General features: G+C 45.4%; 1 protein-coding gene across 1 annotated transcript in view; it reads right to left on the reverse strand.

Moving 5' to 3' along the window:
* Positions 1-24,798, reverse strand: part of GRK3 (G protein-coupled receptor kinase 3) — a 1,092,546-nt gene that overhangs the window by 356,459 nt on the left and 711,289 nt on the right. Inside the window, exons 7-8 of the mRNA XM_069214703.1 lie at positions 23,929-23,980; positions 20,741-20,832 (exon numbers count right to left, since the gene is read on the reverse strand). Of these exons, the coding sequence (XP_069070804.1) occupies positions 20,741-20,832; positions 23,929-23,980 (144 nt within the window). The remainder of the gene's footprint in view (positions 1-20,740; positions 20,833-23,928; positions 23,981-24,798) is intronic.

The following is a 24,798-nucleotide window of genomic DNA, read 5'->3' on the forward strand; positions in this document are numbered from 1 at the left end:
GGCTCTGGCCCACTGCAGCAGTTCAGTTCGCCATTGTTCGATGCCCGGTGCAACTGGGGCCTTCCAGTGCATGGCTATGAGGCGCCTGTACAGCACCAACGCTAGCGCTATGCATCTGAGTGTTTGTTTCTGATTTTTAAGGCTTGGGCCTATACCCAGCAAGCATAACTCTGGGGTAGGGGACAGTGTGACAGCTGTCCAGTCGGCCAGCAATTCTATTATGTCGCACCATATTTTCCGGATTGAAATACATTCCCATGTCATATGATAAACGGTGGCTTCGGGAGTGGCGCATCTAGGGCATGCTTGCATCGATTGGGGGAACATGCGGGTTATTCGATAAGGTGATAGGTATGTTTGATGTAAATAATTGAACTGGGTGTATCGAAAGCGCGGGTTGCGTGATACCTCTTTTATCATTTTCAAAGCCTGGTTCCAAGCTGGTTGTGACAAGGGTTCAGCTAGTACTGCATCCCAACTGTTCTTTGCTTGTTCTTGTTTATTATCCAGGCAGGAAGTTAAGATTTTATATGCTCTTGATACATTTATTGGGTCTTCTATGCTTCCTAGCAGCTCGTGCAATCTGGGGGAAATATTTGGTTCAGAGTTTCCACTATTCCAGTGGGACCATAGTATCTGTCGCACTGCTCCGAATGCTATAAAGCCTCCACGACCCAGGTTATACTTATCGATTAGGGCATTAAAGGTAAGGAGGCGGCCTTCGTTATAGATGTCACCGATGGTATTTATTCCGCGTTCCAGCCACCCCCTCGGGCCAACCCCAGCTGTTATATTGACAAGTTTCGGAATGGCTAGGAGTGGCAATCTGGGGGAATACTGCGGTGTTTTATTGCCAGTAAGCACGTGGTGGCCCCATATCCAATGCGCAATATTCAGTAAGATATTGCGTGGGTGTTTGGGAGATTCACGATTCATCAAGTATTGTATTAAACCCATATTTCCTAATGATGCAAGAATCACTTGTGATTCAGCGCTATCTGGGCAGCCTAGCCAAGTGGATATCCATTGTAGTTGGGAAGCTGCGTTGTACTGTTCAAATCTTGGTGCTCCCATTCCGCCCGATGTTAATGGTTGGTATATTTTTCATAGTGCCACTCGTCGCCTTCCGTTGCCCCATATGAGATCTATTAATAAGCTATTAAGTGGCTTAAAGAAGGAGGCAGGGAGAACCAGTGGGAGGGCCAGGAAGAAATACTACAGTCGGGGTAGAATTATCATCTTTGCTATGGCTACTCTGCCCATCGGTGATAGTGGGAGAGAGCACCAAAAGGGCAGGGAGCCTCTAGCGGATCTGATCGCCCGTCCTAAATTGCCGTCTCTGAGGTCTCGTGCGTCGTGGTAAATGTTTACACCCAGGTATTTGAAGGTGGTGTAGCACCATTTCAGATCTCCTGGATTAGAGGGCAATCTATGTGTTTCGGGGACAGGGCACAGGGGGAAAATGCATGATTTTGACCAGTTTACCTTCAGTCCAGCCAGCGTGCCGAACCTGCGTAGTAATCTCAGCAAGTCGGGCAGGGATTCTATATAATCCCGGAGAAAAATGAGTGCGTCATCCGCGTATAGAGACACTATGCGATATATGTGGTCATCACGGACGCCCCATAAGGGGGCTGCCGCCCGTAGTCGAGCTGCTAAGGGTTCAACCGCGAGGGCAAATAGTAGTGGGGATAAAGGACAGCCCTGTCTGGTGCCTCTCTCGATTCTAAACGATTGAGAAATCATGTCACCTGTTTTGACTCTCGCTGTTGGGTTAGTGTAGAGTACTCTTACCCACCTAATGAATATCCGTCCGAATCCCATGCGGTGTAGTGTTTCCATCAGGAAGGGCCAGCCTAGCGTGTCGAATGCTTTTTCTATATCCAGAGAGACTGCTACCTGAGCGTAGTCATCCATTTGTGAATTTGCCATTAGGCGCAGTAAATTTCGAATGTTGCTGAATGTGCTCCGGCCAGGTATGAAGCCAGACTGCTTGTGGTGTATCAGGTTTTTCATGCATGGGAGTAAGCGGTTGGCTAAGAGTTTACCGAGTAGTTTGCAGTCTGTGTTCAGTAGCGATAGTGGTCTGTATGAGCGTACATCTAAAGGGTCTCTCCCCGGTTTAGGAAGCACTGCTATCAGTGCTTCACGACATGTGTCGGGTAGATGGCCCCGTTCTAGCGCCTCAGTTAACATCTCTAGATATGGGGTTAGTGTTAGAGTCGGGAATGTGTTGTAGTATTCAATGGGTAGTCCATTGCTACCGGGTGCTTTTCCGTGTGGTAGTTGTTTTAGGGCCTGTTGTATCTCGGTGATGTCAATTGGTCTTTCCAGGTCCGCTAACTGTGCAGCAGTAAGGCAATTCAGCTCAATGCCGCTGAGAAACTCATTCAGTGGTGTTACTGGTGGGGTGGGGGGAGCTTTATATAGTGTGCTATAATACTCCTTAAAAGCTGTGTTGATATCGGCCTGGGTGTTTACAATTAGACCTGTATCTAGTCGGATGGCTCCTATAGGGGAGTTCCGGCGGTCGTTATGTATGAGCCATGACAATAATTTACCCGATCTGTCGCCTTCAGCATGTGTACGAGTCAGGTAGTGGCGATAATCGAACAGACCTAATCGTTTGTCAGTGTCGTACCATTGCAAGCGCTTCTCAGCTAGTTCTGTTTGTGTAATCTCGCCCCTGGCGAAGTCACTCTCAAGAGAGTGTACTTCCTTTTCCAGTTTGCCGAGCTCATGTACCAGTGTTTGTCGTGCACCGACTGTTGCTGAAATGCATGCTCCTCTTATGACTCCTTTGTGTGCATCCCATTCTGTTGCTCTGGAGTTCGTTGTCCCCCTATTTTGAGTGAAGTAAGAGGAGATGTGTGTAGCTAGTTCTGTTCGAAATGGGGGATCTTGTAGTATTTGGATCTGGAGGCGCCAGGTTGGTATACATGCACGCGGTCTGCCCCATCTAATATGAGCGACAAGAGGGGAATGGTCGGAGATTACTCTAGCGGTATACTCGACACCTGTGATCCTGTGGGTAATGTCTTGTGAGGTGAGGATAAGATCTATGCGGGTGTGGAGGAGATGCACCGGGGAATAGTAGGAGTATTCGCGGTCATAAGGGTGTATATGTCTCCAAATGTCTGTGAGACGGCGATCTGACATCCATTGGCGTAGCATCTGCGAATTTTTGGTTACTAGAGAGGCAGCAATGGGGGGGTGTGATCTATCCTTGTCTGTTTGTGAAACGTAGTTCATGTCGCCGCCCCAAATACATGTAGAGGGAAGGTCATTCAATAGGTGTGAGATCGTTTTTTGTAGGAATTCACTCTGTCCGGAGTTCGGGACATACAGTCCATTTAGTGCCACTAGTTCCCCATCCAAGCGGCCTATTAAATGTATGTACCTTCCCTCCACATCAGTGACGCTGTGTTGTATAATATATGGGACCCCCGGGGCTATCCATATCAGGACCCCTCTAGCGAATGATAAATTTCCCGATCCATAAATTTTTCCGCCCCACTTCCTTTCCAGCCAGGGGACATCGCCGGGGGTGATGTGTGTTTCTTGGAGAATGGCAATGTGGATATGGTGACGTTTTAGGTGTGCGTGTCCTATTGCGTTTTCTTAAGCCCGCCATTCCCTTAATGTTCCAAGTCATTATATTATATATTGGTTCCTTGTTCATCATGTTGGATTAGGTTGTAGCGCGCCTGCTTTTGTGGACAGGGGGACCCAGTTCGAAGCGCGTCTGCTAATTGCCGCTAGTCTAGTATGCGCATCCTCCCCTCGAATCCCCCCTGCCATTCGCCCCATCCCCAAGGCCCCCCCCGGTCTAATAGAAAACATTATAAAGAGAGAATAAAGAATGTGAAGAGGGAAAAAATAACAAGCAAAAGGATATTTCGGGTAAACGTAGTGGCACAACCGGTACCTAAACTGCAGTCTGTAAGAACAAGTTCCATTCGGGGATGGTTGGGGTGTCGAATTGCGTGGGTTTATGATGGCCGGGCGTCGAAAGGCCCAACTACAGGATAGTTCTGTCCCTGCATGGTTCAGGTTGTGGTCTTGTCCGCTTTAATTATTGCTTAAGTCTCAGCCGAAGTGGCAGGCGGTCAGGCTCCGTCCGGAAGAAATTGCCGAGCTCCCCGCCTGGCCTCAGGGGAGGCGGGGGGGGCCGCACGAACCCCGACCAGGGTCGCGTTGACGGTACTGTTCGGATTCACAATTGGGGTCTAGAGTTCGTCCGCAGAGCGCGGGGTGAAGTCAGGACCAGCCAAAAGGGGGGAGAAGGATGCACTGGATTCCCCTCCTTGGGATCCGCTGTCGGTGATGTCTGTCTCGCTTCGGGTGTCGGTTTGTGATCGGGTGAAAGTGCTGGTCTCCTTTAGTATTTGTGCTTGGTCGGCTTCCATTTGCGACTTTGTTGGACGCGATGTTGCCTTGTTTTGTTTTTTCCTCCTGGTGCTGGGGGTTATCCACTCCTCAGTTGTTGTTTTTTCCGTTGGAGGGCTGATCAGGCCTTTGGCGTGAATCCATGTCCATGCATCCTCTGGTGTAGGAAACATAAGCGTTTTCTCGTCTATGATGATACGCAGGCGGGCTGGAAACATAAGAGAGTAGGTAATGTTATTTAGTCGCAGGAGTTGTTTAATTTTTATGAAGTTTGCTCTTCTGCGTTGTACTTCCATCGTGTAATCCGGGTAGGCAGACACGTTATTGTTTTCCAGGCTGATTTGATTAGAGGTTCTAAAGTGTTGAAGGACAGAGTCTCTGTCTCTATGGTTAAGGAACCGAGCTATCATGGGTCGAGGTGAAGCTCCGGGCCGCGGGGGCCTGCCCGGGATTCTGTGTGCTCTCTCTATCATTGGCAATTTCGTGGTATCTTGAATTTTCATTATTTCTTTCAGCCAGGTTTCCAAGAAGTCTTCAGTATTTGGTAGTTCCAATAGTTCAGGGATGCCGAGGAATCTAATGTTGTTGCGTCTTGAGCGTCCCTCAGCCTCTTCAGCCCTGCGCTGCAGCTGCGCCAGCTCAGTTTCCATTTGTTTGAATTTGTTTTTCATGTCTGCCATCTCCGGTTGAACAGTTTTTAGCGACAGTTCAGTGTTGTGCACTCTGTCTGTCAGCTTGCGGTGGTCTGCACGGAGTAGGGAGACCTCCAGCACCGCGGCATCGATTTTCCCTTCCAGCGAGGTTTTGGTTTCCATAATTGCCTGCATGATTTTGTCAAACTGCAGAGAGTGCGTGCGTAGTGTTTCGTTCAGTTGGAGTAAAGTTTCAGATTGCATGTCCGGGTGGCCTGCGGAAGGGGGGAGTTCTCCCTCCGAGGAGGTCCCAGTTTTGGAGTGCTTAGGTTTGACCATGGTGCTCCTTGTGTGACCAGGGAGGGCGAGGCCGCGAGGAGCCAGCTGCGCACCCTGGTAGGGCGAGGCCTACGCCTTTAGAGTGGGTGATTTTAGTGCGACCGGTAGTGCAAACGTGATTGTGTACTTTTGGAGCTGTTCCAGTGTAGTTGTTTGCTGCTTGAAGCCTTTTTGTAATTATGTTGTCGACCCAATCCTCTGTGTCGAGTTAAGAGTTGGCCGCCTTTGGCCCGGGGCAGGTGTGGTAGATTCTGCTTTTACCTGCTTGTGGCTTCGCATGGAGCCTTCAGTCTATTATTGTCTTGCATTCTGCACAACGCACCGACCTCTTACATTAATTTGTTTCGATTTGCTCCCCCTTTGTTCGGGTCCGTAGCACGTGGCTGGTTAATACCTTGAGGGCTTAGCGCGTTATTGTTCCGTTTCTCAGTGCGGGGGAGGGGCGGTCACTCTATGTGTTTGGCACCCAAGGAAGGCCCCGGCCCCCACTGGCAGCGGGGGGCCAAGGGGAAGTGTCAGGGTCCCAGTCCCCCTCAGGTACCTGCACTTTGTCTGTGTCCCCGGGCCAGGGGCAAAACGATGTGTTGAAATCAGTGCCCGATCCTGGTGTCGGCGCGCTCGTAGGTCGAGCCCAAGAGGGATGGGGCCGAGCACCCACACAGCGGCGGCTCCGGGTGGAGTGAGTGCCCCTGCGAGGCTTCCGGGGTGGCAAATACCAGCAGGAGGGCCGCGCTCCTCCTCCGCGCGTCCCGCTGGTTGAGGGCCGCTCTGCCAGGTCGCGGCCAATCCAGGTATTGTGGAGCTCCCGCGGCTGCTCTCCGGCCAGAAAGACCAGTGCGTGGTGGCGCCGCCACTCGGGCTCACCTGCCCCGAGGCTCCGGCGGCCACACGGGGAGCCAAACGGAGTCGCTCCGCTGCCGCATGCACGCCGTGTCAGCCTCGGGCGGGCTGACTCGGCTCCCGGTCCTGGGCGCCAGACGCACCTCACTCCGTCAGACCCGTTGGTCCGTTGCTGGGCAGACTGCGGCCAGTTCTGGTTGCTTGAGGGTCACCCCCGGTACGAGGCGGGGAGCCTCATCGGTATTGTGCCCGGCAGGGACCAGGATGATTGGCAAGAAGGGGGGCCGCGAGCGGAGCTCTTTGCTCAAGCTTCCGCTCCGGCCGACATCTTGGCCACGCCCCCAGAATATACTTTTGTAATATTCAAAAGACTGCTTTGAGGTTGAGGATGTTTCAATAGAAAAGAAGGTTTTCTGAGATAATGATATAAAAGAGCAATGCCACAATATATATATATATATATATATATATGTATATATATATATATATATTGCTAGATAGATAGATAGATGTGCCAACAGATAGATACAGACAGATATAGATATATATGAACATAGTGGTCTAGAGAGCTGCCTCAAGCTTAATACCCCAAAAAAAAAACAGAAGTCCTTGTCATCGGCAACAACCACTCAGCCTGGGACATCTTCTGATGGCCCCTGCCATCGGAAGCTTTCAGGCCCCCACAGACCACACCTGCAACCTCAGCTTCATCCTGGACTCAGCACTCTCTATGAACCGTCCAGTCAGCGCATTCTCCTCTGCCTGGTTCAACACTATGTGCATGCTCAGAAAGATCTTCAAAAGGATCCCAACCGAATCCAAAAGAACAGTCACCCAGGCCTTCATCAGCAGCTGCCTATACTATGGAAACGCACTCTACGCCAGAACCACCACCAAGCTACAGAAAAAACTGCAACGCATCCGGAACGCCTCCGCCCGTCTCATCATGAACACCCCCAAACACAGCCACACCTCCGCTCTACTGAGAGACCTGCACTGACTCCCAACAGACAAGAGAATCACATTCAAGCTTCTCATGCACGCTTACAAAGCCCTCCACAACACCGGACAAACCAAAGACTCCACTTCTACATGCCCACCAGACAGCTCCGATCCATCAACCTTGCACACGCTGCCGTCCCACGCATCCGGAAGGCCACACCCGGAGGAAGACCCTTCTCCCACCACGCCGCCAAGACCTGGAACTCCTTTCACATTCATATCAGAAGATCTCCCACTCTATCGCAATTCAGAAAGCACATCAAAACTTGCTCTTCACCTGATCCCCTCCGTTCATCGATGACCTCTCACTTACTGCCCCCCCCTCCAAGTGCCTTGAGACCATAGCCGGTGACTAGTCACGCTTTACAAGTATTATCATTGATTGATTTGGTCTATCTTGATTTATCTTAATCTTTTTTACACTACTGTGATACAAATCATGGACAGTGGCATAGCAAGTGTGTCAAAGGCCCTTGCCAAGAAAGGAAATTGCCACGCTGCCGCTGTTTGAACTGTGAAAAACAACAATAATCAGGGTTCACTGAGGACCTCAGGTCCCAGGTCTTTGTGACCTGGTGCCACTTCACCTGTTGCAAAAATGAAACCTATGACCCTGGTCATTGAGCTCAAAAGAAAAATTAAAACCATTTCTCAGCGTTTATCATCATCTAATCAGTTGTGCACAATTTGTTTACCGATTGCCTTAAGTAGATACTTGAAAAAGTAAAACAAAACATACACAAAAGAATGTGATGGCAAACAGTATATGGCTAGATTATGATCCCAGAGTGCCAATTAGATTGGATGAGGAAAAGGTCAAGAAGTGACTTGGAAAAATACAGATATACCTCAAGGGCCCCACCAATGAGGGATGCAACCCCGGGGACAAGCAAATCTTAAATATTATTGCAGTTAACACTATTAATTATAGTGGGAAGATTAAAAAACAAAGCTTGAAATAGTGTAGGGAGGTGGATTCACTAAGCATTGACCAACATACTTCTTTCAATAACATCACTATGGAAGAAAGGATGTCTATCTATGGGCAGCACCGGTGCCACAAGCATGTCATGTATATATGTACATGCTTTTCAGAGTGAGTATTTTTTCACACTTCTAATCCTTCTAAAAAGCATATAATGTTGAGCAAGATACATATACGATATTTAATCTGAATAAGCAAGACAAGGAGAAAGAGACAATATTCTTTTCCAATTGGCCAAATTCTCTTGAGCTTTTTTTGAAATTCTCTATCACAGTGGTCATAGAGAGCTTGTCTTCCCTGGACCTAATGATTTTTGTGGAAAATGGGAGCCTAAAAACTGAAGTATTCTATACACCAACCAATAGAAACAATCTTCTTTAATTAGAAAGTTGTCACCTGCGTTCCCTTAAAGAGAACCTTCCTGTGGGCCAATTTTTACACCTTAGACTCAATTGTACTGAAGTCCAAGATTACAAGGCCTATGTGAAAACTTTCTAACAAACTGTTGAAGAACTATCCTCGACATCTGATTGGAAAAGCAAACAAAAGGGCTTTGAATAACAACAGAGATCAACTCCTGGCAACATACAGAAAAACAAAAATAGACTTATCTGTGTTACCACGTTTGGCCCTAGTTTCAACATTATCAAAAAAATTATAAATAAGAACTGGCACATGCTCATATCAGGTGATCTCACTCCCAAAAATCTGATGTTTTTCTTTAGGAGAGGCAGAAGTCTAGGAAACATTCTAGTATGGACACGTCCAAAGAGACCTCAAAATAACAACACATAACTCACCTGAAGGAACCTACCTGTTTCAGTGGGACATTTTCCTTGCAGTAATTGTATTGTGTGTTGCCTGATGGATCTGTAAGAATGCTGTAATGGGTGTCCCCACTACCACTAATGATATAGGGTTCGCTTCTGTACAGAATGATTTGATTTTTGTTTTTCAGATTTTTCTCTTGCCTTTATTGTCTAGGGAGAGTGTTTCAGAGGAATTAATGGTTTTGTACCTACTTCTCTTTTCCATTAATGGTTGCTTTACACTGTACTAGGATGCACTGTTCGGGTGCAGATACATCTGTACTTTAGGTCCCGCATTCAACATTCTTGCTTCTGGATACCCTTCTTCGATCATGTGTTTGATATTGGGGATATTGAAACTAACCATAAACAGCACCCCATGAGACACAGATACTATCATTCAATCAAAGGGGTCAGTACAAGAATATACCTCCTTTTTTCAGTTAATGAATGTTGCAACTCAAATACTAGTGTCTTGTCTCCAGAGGATACTACCTATGTCCAGACCAGGAAGCTTTAGTTCTCCAGAGTTAGGGTAAGCAGCTTAAAAATTAGGCTCAACCATATGCCAACCCTACATGGGGTGTGTTTTTTTTCTTGGTTGCAGTGCAGGGTCAAGCAAATATATTGCACATCCACAAATATTATATTATCACCATGCATGCAAAATTACCACTTGAGTGCCAAGCATGTATTGTTCCATGTATTCTAATGGAATGCTGTTCTTGTGTATTGTTCCTACTTAGGAACCATAACTACCTGGGTTGTCAAGGTAGGATTTACCTATGATAATTCTACACTTCACATTGACTTTAGTTATAGTAAGGAGTAGAGATAGGTATCTCCTTTAGCCCTGACGAATGCTCCTGGCCGGTATTGACAGGTGAGTGGGCAGGAACATATTGGCTTAGCATGGATGGGTGGGTCATTATACCTACTTACTATCCCCGGTTTTCCTAAAGTACCCATTATTAAAAATATTATCCTGGGTTTCCCTTCAAAGATTTTTAGGCCCTCATTATGACTTTGGCAGTCTTTCCCGAAGACCGCTGTGCTGGTGGCTGCCAAAAGACCACAGTGGCGGCAGTAATTCACCCACCCTTTTATGACTCACAAAAACAAAATCGCCAGATTACAGCCACAAATCCAGCACAGCCAGGCTGAACGAAGGCAGCAGAGAGGCAGTCTCACCACCCACACCGCCACTCCAGAAAAAGACCAAACTCCTTATTACAGCTGTTAGACTTTTCATCCTTGGCGTAGTCTCCCTTAACTTTTTGCCTCTGTTTCCCAGGTTGTTGATGTATGCTGGACTCTGATTTTGCTGTTTTTGTTACTCTGGGCACTTTACCAATTCTAATCAGTGTTAATGTGCAAGTGCTCCTTTACAAAATGTGTATGTAATTGGCTTATCCATGATTGGCATACTTGATGTATTAGTAAGTCCCTAGTACAGTGCACTAGAGGTGCCCAGGGCCTGTAAATCAAATGGTACTAGTGGGCCTTCAGCACTGGTTGTGTCACCCACATACGTAGCCCTGTAATCATGTCTCAGAACTGCCATTGCAGTGTCTGTGTGTGCAGTTTTACTGTAAATTTGACTTGGCAAGGGTACCCACTGGCCAGGCCTCTCCCCCTCCCTGACTGAGGAGCAGCAAGGTGACTGTCACCACATGTTGGGACAGTTTGCCTCACGGTTTTCGCTGATCCCAGGAGTCACACACCTGTGTACACCTATTAAACAAAGAATTTACAGGGTGACTGACAGGGTCAGAACGTGCATTAAGGATGAAGTATCCAAAATGCTTACCCTAGGGGTTATTGAGCACTCCAGCAGTCCTTGGGCCAGCCCAGTGGTATTGGTCCCAAAGGCTGCTGCACCTGGTGACACTCCAGAAGTCAGGTTCTGTGTGGACTACCGGGGACTCAATGCAGTCAGCAAAACTGACGCACACCCCATCCCCCGAGTTGATGAGCTCATTGACCGGTTAGAAGCTGCCAAGTACCTCAGTACGTTAGACTCAACATCTGGGTACTGGCAGATTGCCTTAACTGAGGGGGCTAAGGAGAGGTCAGCATGCTCTACCCCAGATGGACACTTTCAATTTAAAGTAATGCCATTTGGGATGAAGAATGCCCCTGCCACCTTTCAGAGGTTGGTCAACCAAGTGTTGGCTGGGCTGGATGAGTTTAGTGCCGCCTACCTGGATGACATTGCTATGGTTAGTTCCACATGGGAGGAACACTTGCAACACCTGTGGAGAGTGTTAGAGGCCCTGCAGGAGGCACCTCTCACTATTAAGGTGAGCAAGTGCCAAATAGGGCAGGGTTCTGTGGAGTACTTGGGTCACCAGGTGGGGAGTGGCCAAGTGGCACCCCTACAGCCACAAAGTGATACAGTTCTGGCTTGGAAGACTGAAGTGAGAGCCTTTTAGGTCTCACAGGATACTACAGGAGGTTTGTCAAGAGATATGGTACCATTGTTACCCGCTAGACTGAGTTGATTTCTAAGCAGCAACCCAGGAAAGTGATCTGGACAGAGGCTTGCCAGAACACTTTCGCTGCCCTGGAGGCTGTCATGTACACAGCCCCTGTGCGGAAGGCACCTGACTACTCCAAGGCATTTGTTGTGCAAACAGAGGCCTCAGAGCATGGTATTGGAGCAGTACTCTCACAGCTTAATAAAGAGGGCCTAGATCAACTCGTAGCCTTCATTAGCAGGAGGTTACTTCCCAGGGAACGTAGGTGGAGGGCCATAGAACGTGAAGCGTTTGCTGTGGTATGGGCACTGAAGAAGCTAAGACCCTACATGTTTGGGACTCACTTCCGAGCTCAGACCGACCACAGGGCCCTCAGATGGTTGATGCAGATGAGGGGTGAGAATCCAAAACTGTTGAGGTTGTCCATTTCCCTACAGGGGATGGAAATTACGGTGTAACATCGTCCTGGTACAGAACGCGCCAATGCTGATGGTCTGTCCAGGTTCTTCCGCCTTAGTGATGAGAACTCCCATGAGGTTGGGTAGTTGCTCCCCACTTTCAGCTGGGGGGACACGTGTTAGACATTTCATCCTTGGCGTGGTCTCCCTTAACTTTTTGCCTCTGTTTCCCAGGTTGTTGATGTGTTCTAGACTCTGATTTTACTGTTTTTGTTACTCTGGGCACTTTACCACTGCTAACCAGTGCTCCTTTACAAAATGTGTATGTAATTGTCTTATCCATGATTGGCATATTTGATTTATTAGTAGGTCCCCAGTACAGTGCACGAGAGGTGCTCAGGGCCTGTAAATTAAATGCTACTAGTGGGCCTGCAGCACTGGTTTTGCCACCCACATTAGTAGCTCTGTTATCATGTCTCAGACCTGCCATAGCAGTGTCTGTGAGTGCAGTTTTTACTGTAAATTCGACTTAGCAAGGGTACCCACTTGCCAGGCCTAAACCTTCCTTTTTCTTACATGTTAGACACCCCTAAGGTAGGCCCAAGGTAGCCCCAAGGGCATGGTGCAGTGTATGGTTAGGGTATGACATATAGTAATGTGTTTTATATGTCCTGACAGTGAAATATTGCTAAATTCGTTTTTCACTGTTGCAAGGCCTGTCCCTCTCACAGGTTAACATGGGGGCTACCTTTAAATCTGATTAAAGTGTAGATTCCCTTTGGGAGCGGATGGACATGTGGAGTTTGGGGTCTCTGAGCTCACAATTTAAAAATACATCTTTTAGTGAAGTCGATTTTGAGATTGTGTGTTTGAAAATGCCACTTTTAGAAAGTGAGCATTTTCTTGCTTATACCATTTCCGTGATCCTGCCTGTTTGTGGATTCCCTGTCTGGTTCAGTTTGACAGTTGGGCTGGTTGCACCTCACACTAGACAGTGACACAAAGGGAGCTAGGGTGTAGTCTGCATTTCCTGATGAGCCATCTGTGCTAGGAGGGAGGGGAGGAGTGGTCACTCACACCTGAAAGGGCTGTGCCTGCCCTCACACAGTGCAGTCTCCAACCCCCTGGTGAGTGTCTGGGGCCTGGCCTGGGCAAGGCAGGATCCCACAATCAAGAGAGACTTTGCTTTGAAGTAGGCCTACTTCTAAGGTGAAAATGCGTATAAGAAGGGCACCCACAACCACAGACTTTAATACACTTCTGGAAACCAAGAGGAACCTCTGCCTGGAGAAGAGCTTAAGAGCTGAGGAAGAAGAGCTGCCCTGCTTGTGACTGTGCCTTGTGGAGCTATCCTGCAGTTGCTGCTTCTGCCTGTGCTAGAGGTCAACGACTGGACTTTGTGTTGCCTTCCTTCTTGTGAAGATCTCCAAGGGCTTGATTTAGAGCTTGCCTCCTGTTATTTGAATACTCAGGGACAGCAAAGACTTCTATCTGCCAGCACCTGGAGACTCTGGAGAGACACCTACTCTGCCAAATGGTGCCCATCCAGTTCCTGGGACCCTGAAAGGAGAAGCTGGCAGCCCAAGAGTATGAAATCCACCCACAGAACGTGTGGGGAAAAGATGGACGCGACTCCGATCTGCGGCTGAAAAATCAAAGCACTGCCAGTTTTGCGGCTGAAAATCGATGCTCACCCTCAATGCGACCCAAAGATCGATGCCCGGAGCTGGAGAAATGCCACACATCATCGCTGAAGGAGGCTGGTGAGATCGCAACCTGCGCTGCGTGGTTTTCGTATCATTGTGCAGCTGGATTTCTGATGCAAACACTGCTGGGAGTGTAAAAACGACGCAAGGCCTACCCAGACCTGAAAGTGCTGACTGGATCGACGCATCGCTCTCCTGTAGGGAGAAGAAACGACGCACGCCGACCTGATGAAAGGAGAAACGACCCAAGGTCTCGCTCGTGAGTGAGTGAAATCGTCGCATCATAACCCCTTTTTATGCACACTCGCCCATGCTGGTTTATTTTTTACGCGCCCAAGGTACATTTTCACTCTAACAGCGTTAGTGTGTGTTTAAAATTACATGAAGACTCTTTCTGCATTTTTAGTGATAACTTGACTTGTTTATTGTGGATTTTTATCGTTTTGGTCTTGTTTGGTTTAGATAAATATTTTCTATTTTTCTAAACCTGTGTTGTGTCATTTTGTAGTGTTTTCATTAAGTTACTGTGTGTGTTGTTACAAATACTTTACACCTAGCACACTGAAGTTAAGCCTACTGCTCATGCCCAGCTACCAAGGGGGCAAGCAGGGGTTAGCTCAGGGTGATTCTCTTTTACCCTGACTAGAGTGAGGGTCCTTGCTTGGACAGGAGGTAACCTGACTGTCAACCAAAGACCCCATTTCTAACAACAACCCACACTGGGCAATGTGACATGTGTTTAGTGTGGCTATGTTTTGTGTGTGTGACTCGGAATGGGTTTTGTGTAGCGTGTGTGAGCATATGTGAACATGTGTGCTCGTTGGAGTCTGTGCATGGTGTGTATGTTGTGTGTGGGTGTGTAACTCTCCCCTTCCCTCCTTGTGTACTCTGCAGGTGTACTCACCGATGGTGTCTTCATCGGCATTGGTGGTCATGGAGGAGGAATGCGAAGAAGAGCACTGGAAAGACTTCAAAGTGACGCTCCATGGCATCCGCGAAGTCGTCTGTGTTCCTGGAGGTGAGTAGGTCCTTTTGTACTTGCTGTTCCGGCCAGGGTTTGGGTGGCAGTCGTACTGCCCTGGAAATCATGGTGATCTGAAGAGTCGTAATAGGGTGGGTGGTGAAGTAGTTTCCGCTGAGCTGGAGTTGGCAACCACAATCGTCGGCGGTCAGACCACACTGGCGGTACTGGTGATAGACTGGCTATGTTTCAGTGGGAAGACCACTGTGGTCATAATATGGTGGTTAGCACCGCCGGCCTGGCAGCGGTCCGACCGCCATTGCTGGTGTGGCGGTAACGTGACCGCCAAAGTCATAATGAGGGCCTTAGTATTTTGGATCCAGTCAGGTCCAGTTTTCTTTTATAAGTACACTCTTGTAACGAGGTTGAGTCTGCTCTGGTAGTAGCATCTTACCAGGGTAGAATGAGGTCGCTGAGGATGAAGCATGCCATGAATAGTAGGTGGGACTTCCTCATCAAATCTAAAAGACACTCTGTGATTTAGGATTATCTTCTTGGGATTCCCAGTGTGTCTTTCATAAATGATTAGGTAGGGGCCTAAAATGGCCATATGTTTTTTGATACTATGCTCTTTTGTGTCTTTTTTGGTTATTTTTGAGGGTGTGCTGTGGTGTATCTCCTCCTCTCTTTCTTGTTACACAGTATTTGAAAAAGTAAACAGTATTCATGTGGCCCCCTTCTGCCACTATTAAATAAAACACGGGCTGCTAAAGTTTGTTGACGTATCAATGGTATCTCAACGGTTGCGATAACCGCATTTACAGGCAGCATAATTCATAAGACCTCATGACCAGGAGCGCTAGTTCAAGTTCTAAGCTCTTTATGAACAACTTAGTGCATTGTGGGAGCTGTAGACTTTGTTCACTTCATTTAGATCAAAGCACTAACTGATCATAAACCTCAGGTTCAGACCGGTTTGCCACCTAGACACGACGTATACTTAATCGATTTTCTGTATCCAGAGTTGCTGCTTCTTATCGTTGTAATTAATTATAAACGCGTTGCCCTACCGCACCACGTAGTTGAAAGGCTGGATCACCCATGGAAGCTGTTTATATTTTTATTTAATTATTCTATTCATGTTATGGAGTTACTTAAAAATATGATTTCCACCCAAACGTATTTGTGGAGCGCCTGTGTGTAAACTAACTTTTCATAGCAAGCAGAGGATGCTAAGAAGCAAGCATGTCTGATATGCGCAGAGATGAATGGCATACATATTATATTTGAGACATAGGCATAAATAGTCACAATTAGTTGGGGGTGTAGAAGAAAAAGAAGCGATTAGCACTTTACAAGCTAAATTAGGTTAAAAGATGAATATATAAGTAATAGAATTAATATTTAGTAATCTGTTAGAATTCCCTCAAAGTGAAAGGAGGGTTAAAATATATCAGTTTTTAGCTTTGACCAAGAGTGGTCCTGCATTGCTTATCCAATGGAGACACGTAGTCCAGGTTAAAAAACACTTCATCATATTTAGAAATATACGGGGACAAAACAATGACTTTTGAAGTTCACTTACGCTTATAAACATAATCTATGCTAGCTAACAGGGAGGAAATATGACCCCTCAGGTAGACCTGCTGTCCTTGAAAATGGGAGTCCAGGTTTGAATCCCGGCTTCAGTTCATAAATCCTGAGATTCTTGTTGTTAGAAATGGGGTTTTTGGTTGGCAGTCAGGTTACCCTCTGTCCAAGCAAAAGCCCTCACTCTAGTCAGGGTAAGTCACACACTATCCAAGATTATCCTGTGCCCACCCTCTGGTAGCTTGGCATGAGCAGTCAGGCTTAACTTAGAAGGCAATGTGTAAAGTATTTGTGCAATAAATCATACAATACCACCATATAGCACCACAAAAATACACCACACAGTGTTTAGAAAAATATAGAATATTTATCAGGATAATTGTAGGTCAAAAAGAATAACGTTGCAATGGAAAATTGTAGAAATACCACCGGGAAGTGATATACAGTGTCTTAAGTCTTTAGAATGCAATACAGTGTCTTTCAAGCACAAAGTACCTGGTTTCTGGTGGAAAATCTCCTCAGAGGGCCACAGGAAAAGGGATGCGTGGAAAAAGGGTGTGTGCGTCGATTTCTCCTCAGCACACAAAGACTTGCGTCGTTCTTTTCCACGCGGGGAAGTCGGGCGTCGTTTTCCGGCGCGCAGACAGTCTCTTTTCGTGGATCGCGGGGATTACCAGATGTCCCGGGTCTGTGCGTGGATTCTCCTGCTTATTTTTCGGCTGCGCGTCGTTCTGCGGGGCTGCGCGTCGAAGTTTCGATCTCACGGTAGGCGTCGCGTCGATTTCTCCTTGGAAGTCGGGCGGCGTTGTCCTTGCGAGGCCGTGCGTCGAAATTTTGGTCTCACGGCAGGCGTCGCGTCGATTTCTCCTTGGAAGTCGGGCGGCGTTGTCCTTGCGAGGCCGTGCGTCAAAGTTTCGCACTCACGGAGACTTCAAAGAGTGGCTAAGAAGTGCACCAGGTCCCCTTTCAGTTCAATCCTGTCTGCCAGGGTCCCAGTAGGGGGTGTGGCAGTCCTTTGTGTGAGGGTAGGCCCTCCACCCTCCCAGCCCAGGAAGACCCATTCAAAATGCAGATGTATGCAAGTGAGGCTGATTACCCTGTGTTTGGGGTGTGTCTGAGTGAATGCACAAGGAGCTGTCAACTAAACCTAGCCAGACGTGGATTGTAAGGCACAGAAGGATTTAGGTGCAAAGAAATGCTCACTTCCTAAAAGTGGCATTTCTAGAATAGTAATATTAAATCCGACTTCACCAGTCAGTAGGATTTTGTATTACCATTCTGGCCATACTAAATATGACCTCCCTGCTCCTTTCAGATCAGCAGCTGCCACTTCAACAGTGTATGAGGGCAGCCCCAATGTTAGCCTATGAAGGGAGCAGGTCTCACAGCAGTGCAAAAACGAATTGAGGGTTTTTTACACTACCAGGACATATAACTACACAGGTACATGTCCTGCCTTTTACCTACACAGCACCCTGCTCTAGGGGATACCCAGGGCATACATTAAGGGTGACTTATATGTAGAAAAAGGGGAGCTCTATGCTTGGCAGGTACTTTTAAATGCCAAGTCGAGGTGGCAGTGAAACTGCCCACACAGGCCTAGCAATGGTAGGCCTGAGACAAGGAAAAGGGGCTACTTAAGTGGATAGCACAATCCGTGCTGCAGGTCCACTAGTAGCATTTAATCTATAGGCCCTAGGCACCTGGAGTGCACATTACTGGGGACTTATAAGTAGATTAAATAGTTCAATCAGGTATGATCCAAAGTTACCATGTTTACAGAGAGAGAGCATATGCACTTTAGCACTGGTTAGCAGTGGTAAAGTGCGCAGAGTCTAAAAACCAGCAAAAACAGTATCCACAAAGTGGAGGGAGGCAGGCAAAAAGTTAGGGGTGACTACCCTAAGGCTGTCAGGTCTAACACTTGTTAAATGGTGTAATCTCTAGCCTTCAAGCCAAGACTGGCTGTACCAGGCATTGGTGCTGTTCCCCAGGAAGTTGCAAGGGTGGGGCGGGGGGGACTGCAGAGTCTTGTATATCCAGATTCAAGGCAACAATAAAAGTGCCAAGGTAGCTCTGGTGATTATTGTACCCGCTGGAGAGATCAGAGTTAGTCTAGTGGCAGTTTTGACTCATATAAGGTAGTGGTGCATAGGGTTTATATGCCTTCTTCATGCAGATCGCAGAACAGTATTGTATATACATAGCTTAGCAGGATACTGCTTTTGTCACAGAGATCATTTTGTTACTGTGCAGTTTATAAATTATAATCATAATCTAGGACAGTGAGCTACGAACTGCCATCAACAAACATCCTGCAAACTACTTGGTACAGGTTAGAAAGTAATATTTTCCCCCACACTTTGAATAGACTAATGTTGCCAAAAAAAGGTTTTGTTTGGGTAGAAATAAATTATTAGTGATGTCAACCCAAACCACTGTGTTACGTTCTGAATCCAGATTTTCTGCTTCCCCAGACCATGCACTCTTAAAAAATGCCTACCAGCATGGATGACTTGTGAATCCTACACCTTGTAGTCCCCTTTGTCTTATGTAACATTTTCTATACACTAATTTATATATTTATGATTTATTGCCAATGTATGTGTCCGTGATATAAGGTGTTCCAACACCCTATGCTGTTAAGAGAGGCACACATGTGAGAGAGGGGCTATGCAGAGGCGAGAGGCACTGTTAGAGGGTAATGGAAAATGTGTTGTAGAATTCACCGTTTTTTACAATTTTCCCCAAATTTGCTTGTGGGGGAAACCCCCACACCACCTCCCAGAAAGCCCCATTGTTGTGGTCAGGTTTGTTTGCTACGCATCCTATGGGCTGCTGGTCTGACAAAATTTGCCAGGGCTGCCTTGGGTTTACGATCCGGCCCTGATAGCCTTATCTGAAAAATAAAACGTGAAACTTAATTTAACTTGCCCTCCCAAGTTCGCGCTATTTATAACTGCAGATGTGAAACGAATAGCCGTAATGGACAACTTGAGCATTGCAAAGGAAAACACCACACAAAGCCATAGGCGTCGAAAGAGGGAATGCCACAGGCAGCCTGCTGGAGTGTAAGCTTTACTAAAACTGCTGATCCGAACTATGAAAACATCTGGTGCACCTCCCGCTACCAAAACAGACCGAGAGGAATAAGTATTGCGTTATTAAGCGATGCTCAGGAAGGGGCCCAGATCGTATACAAAGAAATTTCCAACAGTAGCGTGCCTTGTACATAGCTGTCAAGCTTGATTGAGACAGCTTATGAGTGCCATTGCTCTGCTTTCAGTGTGTGTCTGAGTGAAATTCAGCAGCCATGGTGTGACACTTTCTTGCAAGGAAATGTATGTTATTTCCCTTTAGCACTGTCAGGATTTTGATAGCCATATACCTCTTTCACTCACTTTCAAATAAAATGGCAAGTGTAGTTGGCACACGTGACCACTGATTTTTGCACTGTGCAGATAGTCCAAAGGCTGGATGAGCATGTAATGTGAATGTCTGTAAAGCCCATTGTCGGGCACTGTGAAAAATGTGCACCTCTTTCACCTCCAAACCTGGAGCTTTCAATCGTGTCCAGTCATGCACAGTCACCCACAACCTGAGCTCACCCAGATATCTAGAAGTGATTCAGTTCATAGTATGCGTTGGTATAAAAAGTTACATGCGTAGACAAATAACTACACAAAAATAACATCAGTGTTATGAAAATTATGAACTAAACAGGGACTCAGGCTGCATTGCTGACGTAGATTACCTGAAGTTTTACTGTCACTTTTGAAAACATCCGAGCTGCACCGGCCAAGTTCCTGCTGCAGTCTGGGAGCACTGGCTCAGCTTCAGGTGTATCACTGCTCTTCTTAGTCAGAATATTATGGGCCCAGAGCAGTTTCCATGGAAACGGAGTAAACTCTTTTCTGGGACTGCTTCACACTGACTGAGGAAGTAGATCGCGCGCACTAGCACTGGCTTTACACAAGCAGCGCTGAGATCAGAGTGGGAACCTGCCAAGTGCCAGATATCTAGGGTTAAGTACTTCCAGCAATGAAGAGAAGCTAAATATGCGTGACAGTACTTTGTAGTGCGGTGATGCGGGAAAATGCACTAAAAAGTGTTACATTAAGCTTAGATGCGTAGTACTTGGTAGCTGAACAGACCCATAGGCGAAGAGGGCTAGCTGCTAGCCCCTCTGTATATGTATATTATACATATATGTTTTAAAATCAGTAGTCTGGCAAGACGGCTTAAGCTGTCTCAAATCCCAGACCTAAAACTGACATAGTTAATTAAGTTTTAACCCAAGTTCATTTCACTGGGCAAAATTCCCTCAATATTAGCAGAATGTTAGGGTCACATATTAGATTTGTAATTATGGAAACTCTGCCAGTATTGCAGAATTTCAATTTCGAACTATTGAAAAATCTGCAGGCGCGCATTTTAAAAATAAGGAGACAGATGAAAAACTATGAATGGTAATAGTATTCAGGAAAAATTCTGAGATTATTAGTACATACAATAAAGCTGGAAATTGTCTTCGAATGTATGAGTAATCCCATAGGACACAATGTAAAATATTATATTTAACCTTGGAAAAACATCACTTAAAACTTACATTTTTCCAGTGTCAGCTTTCCGACAACCGTACACTTCACCAAACCCGCCTCGGCCAATTATTCGATGAACACTAAAGTCGTTCATTGTTAACTGCGGAGTAAAAATAAAGAAACTCTTTTATTGGCATATTCAGAACAAAAAACTAGCGGCAGCGATCTAGAGGTGTAATAAGCACGACAATTCCTTATTTCCAGCACAAGACACTTGAAATGGTAAACAAAGCAAAATATAATATGTATTTTAATTTGGTAACAGTGAAACATTGAAGACAGCAGTAATTTTCAGTGATTGCCTATGAATAGGCAAAATACTTCACCCAGACCGAAGGAAGGCACGCCAACATAATTTTTTCCAGTCTTTGACGTATCCAATTTGAGGAATCAGAATTCATTTTCAAGTTGGGCTCTGTAAATGGTTTTACTACTTGAAAAATTGGTCACTGTACTGGAAGTGGATCGTTTTACTTTACAGCTAATGAAACGTGATTTTAATTAAGCACTCAGGGGCAATTCAAGGGTAAATAGCCCTTTTCTGCCTAGCGAGGCTCGGTATTCTTGACAGGCGTGATGAGATGGAAAATAGTTGAAATCCAAATTTGTACATTTAATTTTGAATAAAAAGGATTAATGTATTTCTGTTACCTTTACAGAGGCAGTAAAAATAGTTTCAAAATCTGTAAGGACTCCTCTATCCAAAGCTGCGGGAATATCTCAACATACCTCGAGCAATATCTCCAGTCCAGTGAGTGCAAAAGTGTTCTGATTCATAAGACAAACAAAGTTAAAAAGAAAGGGAAGGCTGATGGGTGAACATCTACAACTACCTGGAATATTATGAGGAGCCCAAGCCACATGTTAACCATGTTATTTAGAAGCAGCTGCCCGGGTACACTTCTCTGCCTAAAAGATAACTTTGAGAAGATTTTGGGAAGAGGATGACAACATGAGGGAGGGCTAAATCGAAAGCAGGCCATTTGAGTTTACTTTCATCATTGTAATTACTAACTCAAACAAGCATTTCCAATGCAATGGGTTTGGCATTTGCTCGAGTTAGAGCTATTAGCATTGTAAACTCCTAACCGGACTTTTCTTATCACATAAATTCAAAATTTTAAGTAAAACAGTTTCACATAACTAACCGGACATTTCTTGCCATATAAAAGTTTCACATAACCAAGCCGATGGCCGCCATCAGTGCAAAGCAGACACACAAAGGGAAATAAAAGTTTGCTCGCAGTGAAACCTATCAGCAAAAGTGCAATTATCCATGTAATCAGCAAAAATGCAATCATCTATGTAACCGGCAAAAGTGCAATTACCTAAGTAACATGATTGATGTCATGCAAAGCCCTTAACTATTGCCCAGCGAGATCGCGCTACAGAATAAAGAGAAAAAGTAGTCCAGAGACCAGACGGTAAACATCGAGCCTTGTATGTTTTCAGTAGTTGGTTGGTGCGCTCAAGAAGGGCTAAACACTGGAAAAGGCATGACGTATGCATGCCTTTCACTAATGAGAGCAAGAGGATTTAAAAAGGCAAGCCCATGAACCAATGGAAGTGACTGATGTGAAATGGGCGTGGCTAGAAGCCCAATGAGAGATTACAACAGGGGATGGAGCGCTTTTCGCGCGCCCCTAAAAGGGCCTGAGAGATTCAAGTCACTGCATGACTGGGTCACTTTCGGTTACCTATTTCACAGTGCCATGCATGGCTTAGTGTTTATTACTGTTCTTAGTGTCCCTTTATGCATCACACACATTAGCCCTTTCAAATTTCCTCTTCTGTTTTCTCATATTCATTTGACATATTCCAGATTTTACGTTTTGATATTTTTGCATGCAAAAGCCAAAAAGCTTGAATGCTAAATAAATATAAAACTAAACTTGACTTTAGACTTGAGCAAAACTAATAAGAGACATTCTTTCTAGTATATGAAGGCAATCCAACCCAAAAAAGGACACAGTGATCCACAGACAATGACTGTACTTGCCCATATTTAATTTGAATTCTAATGTGATTTCTGCTCCATTTATTCAGTCTCTGATAAGTCTGTTTATCTAGAGGTGTTGTGATCACTTTCTTTACATGTCTCATGGAGCACCTAAGTGCTTTAATTTTGGAGTATATATATATATATATATTTGACACACTGGGACTTCACTTTGGGTATCTGATATTTTGGGAAAGTCATCAAATCAGCAGCTGCAGACGCAAGCACAGGGCAGTACCTTATAACAAGTTCAGATATACTCTCAGGCCAAGTGACCAATACTTGAACTCATGTGCCTGTCGGTTAATTGAGGCCTTGTAAGCATGTGTGCAAGAACGTATGCCCCAATCTTTATCTAGAGTTAACATGGACTGCATAGAGAGGAAAGAAATGTTATCATAAAGGGAAGTGAAACTGAAGAATACAGCTTGCTCATGGGAGAAATGGAGAATCATTTTCATGAGTCTCAATCTAGAAAAAAAAATTATATTCCTACTTTTCATCAAATAACATGGAAAACCCCTATGTTTTAGTGCTGCTGGATGAAGGTTGTTAATGAGGCTGATGTAAAGGTGCAGGTGCATTAGAATCCTGTGGTCATAGGCAATGTGTACATGCTAGACTACGATCTGTTCAACGTGATCACGCCTTGCGTTGTCCTTAGTGGTCATCCCAATGGAAGACTCAACTGAGTCAAAACCCAAAGATGCAAAAAATAAAATCAAGCCAAATGTGCCAACCATTACACTGTATGTCTGCACAATGTGTAGATCGCCTCAATGACATTGAGTGAGCAAGGCACCCAGAGAGCGCAGTATCGTCCAAAGCCATTTGGCGATAGACTGCACAAAAACACACACAAAAATCAAGCAAACACCCAGCTAACAGAAGTAGTGTATTTGAGGACATTAACAAATGCAGAATGATTCTCTAACTGCTACAGGGCACATGTTAAGCAGTTCCAGTGTGACTGCTGATGTTCATGGCTTTGTGATGTGTTGCTGCTTTTTGGTGATGTCCGATGTCAGGACGGGGTTTCAAAATAGCAAGGACCACTTTCTACAAATAATTCAACTAGGTTATTCTATTAGGCAAAAAAAAACGATACATTATCATTGATAACAACAACAACAACACGTAAGTAACAAACACATACATCGACACAAATATAATATATATTTGTTTGAACTTGCTCACATGAATGTTCAGCTCCACATTCTTCCACTGACAAAACCTAGTAAACTTGTCACTGTAAAACAAAACAAAAAGAGTCAGAATGTGCTCTTAAAAACATCAATTATTTTGTTGAAGTGAAATTCAATTTACAGGGAAATGCTAACCCTGCTTTTCATGAAAAAAAACACATTTCAAACTGTTCTATTCTTTGCTATGAAATTGTGGAGTGCCATGATATTTTCTCTGTATCAGGTGTGCACTAATAGTGCCCAGAGTAATTAAAATAACAAGGGATAAAGTGGGGACAGGATCACCAAAATAAATTAAGAATGTCATTAATACTGAAAGGACTTCAAAGGTTGTGTAAGTAATTTTGCTCTTGATTGCTTTTTCTTACACAATGTAGCAGGAAAAATACAAATTCTCTCTGCAGCGCTTAAGGTTCACACAAATATTTAAGTGGAAAATGCACCTACAGCATTGTGTGGAGCTGTCCAAAACAAAAAGCAACCTAGAACCAAGTGCCTGTTCTAACACAATTGTGAACAAATGCAAAAGCCAACAAAACAAAAAAGAAAACAAGACAGGGATTGCAAGAAGACCAATGGATCTGCAGGGAGATTGAACATTAGAGGAGTCCTAAACTGCTCATCAGAAATGTATTTACATGAAAGCACTGAGCTTGCAGACCAGTGCTCAATTTGTGTCAGTGCTTGCCGGTACTCTGCACTGGCACATAATTGGTCAAATCTGCACTGACTTAGGAGAGTTCACCACAGGGTGGTGCCAGCTGTCTACTTTGTAGAAGAGTACATCCGTTTAAGAATTAAATACACTTTTAAAAAAGAAATAGCCTATTAACACCATTATTCTTGCATTGGGTGGCATTGA

This window comes from Pleurodeles waltl, chromosome 11 (assembly GCF_031143425.1).
Source record: "Pleurodeles waltl isolate 20211129_DDA chromosome 11, aPleWal1.hap1.20221129, whole genome shotgun sequence".
Taxonomy (NCBI): Eukaryota; Metazoa; Chordata; class Amphibia; order Caudata; family Salamandridae; genus Pleurodeles; species Pleurodeles waltl.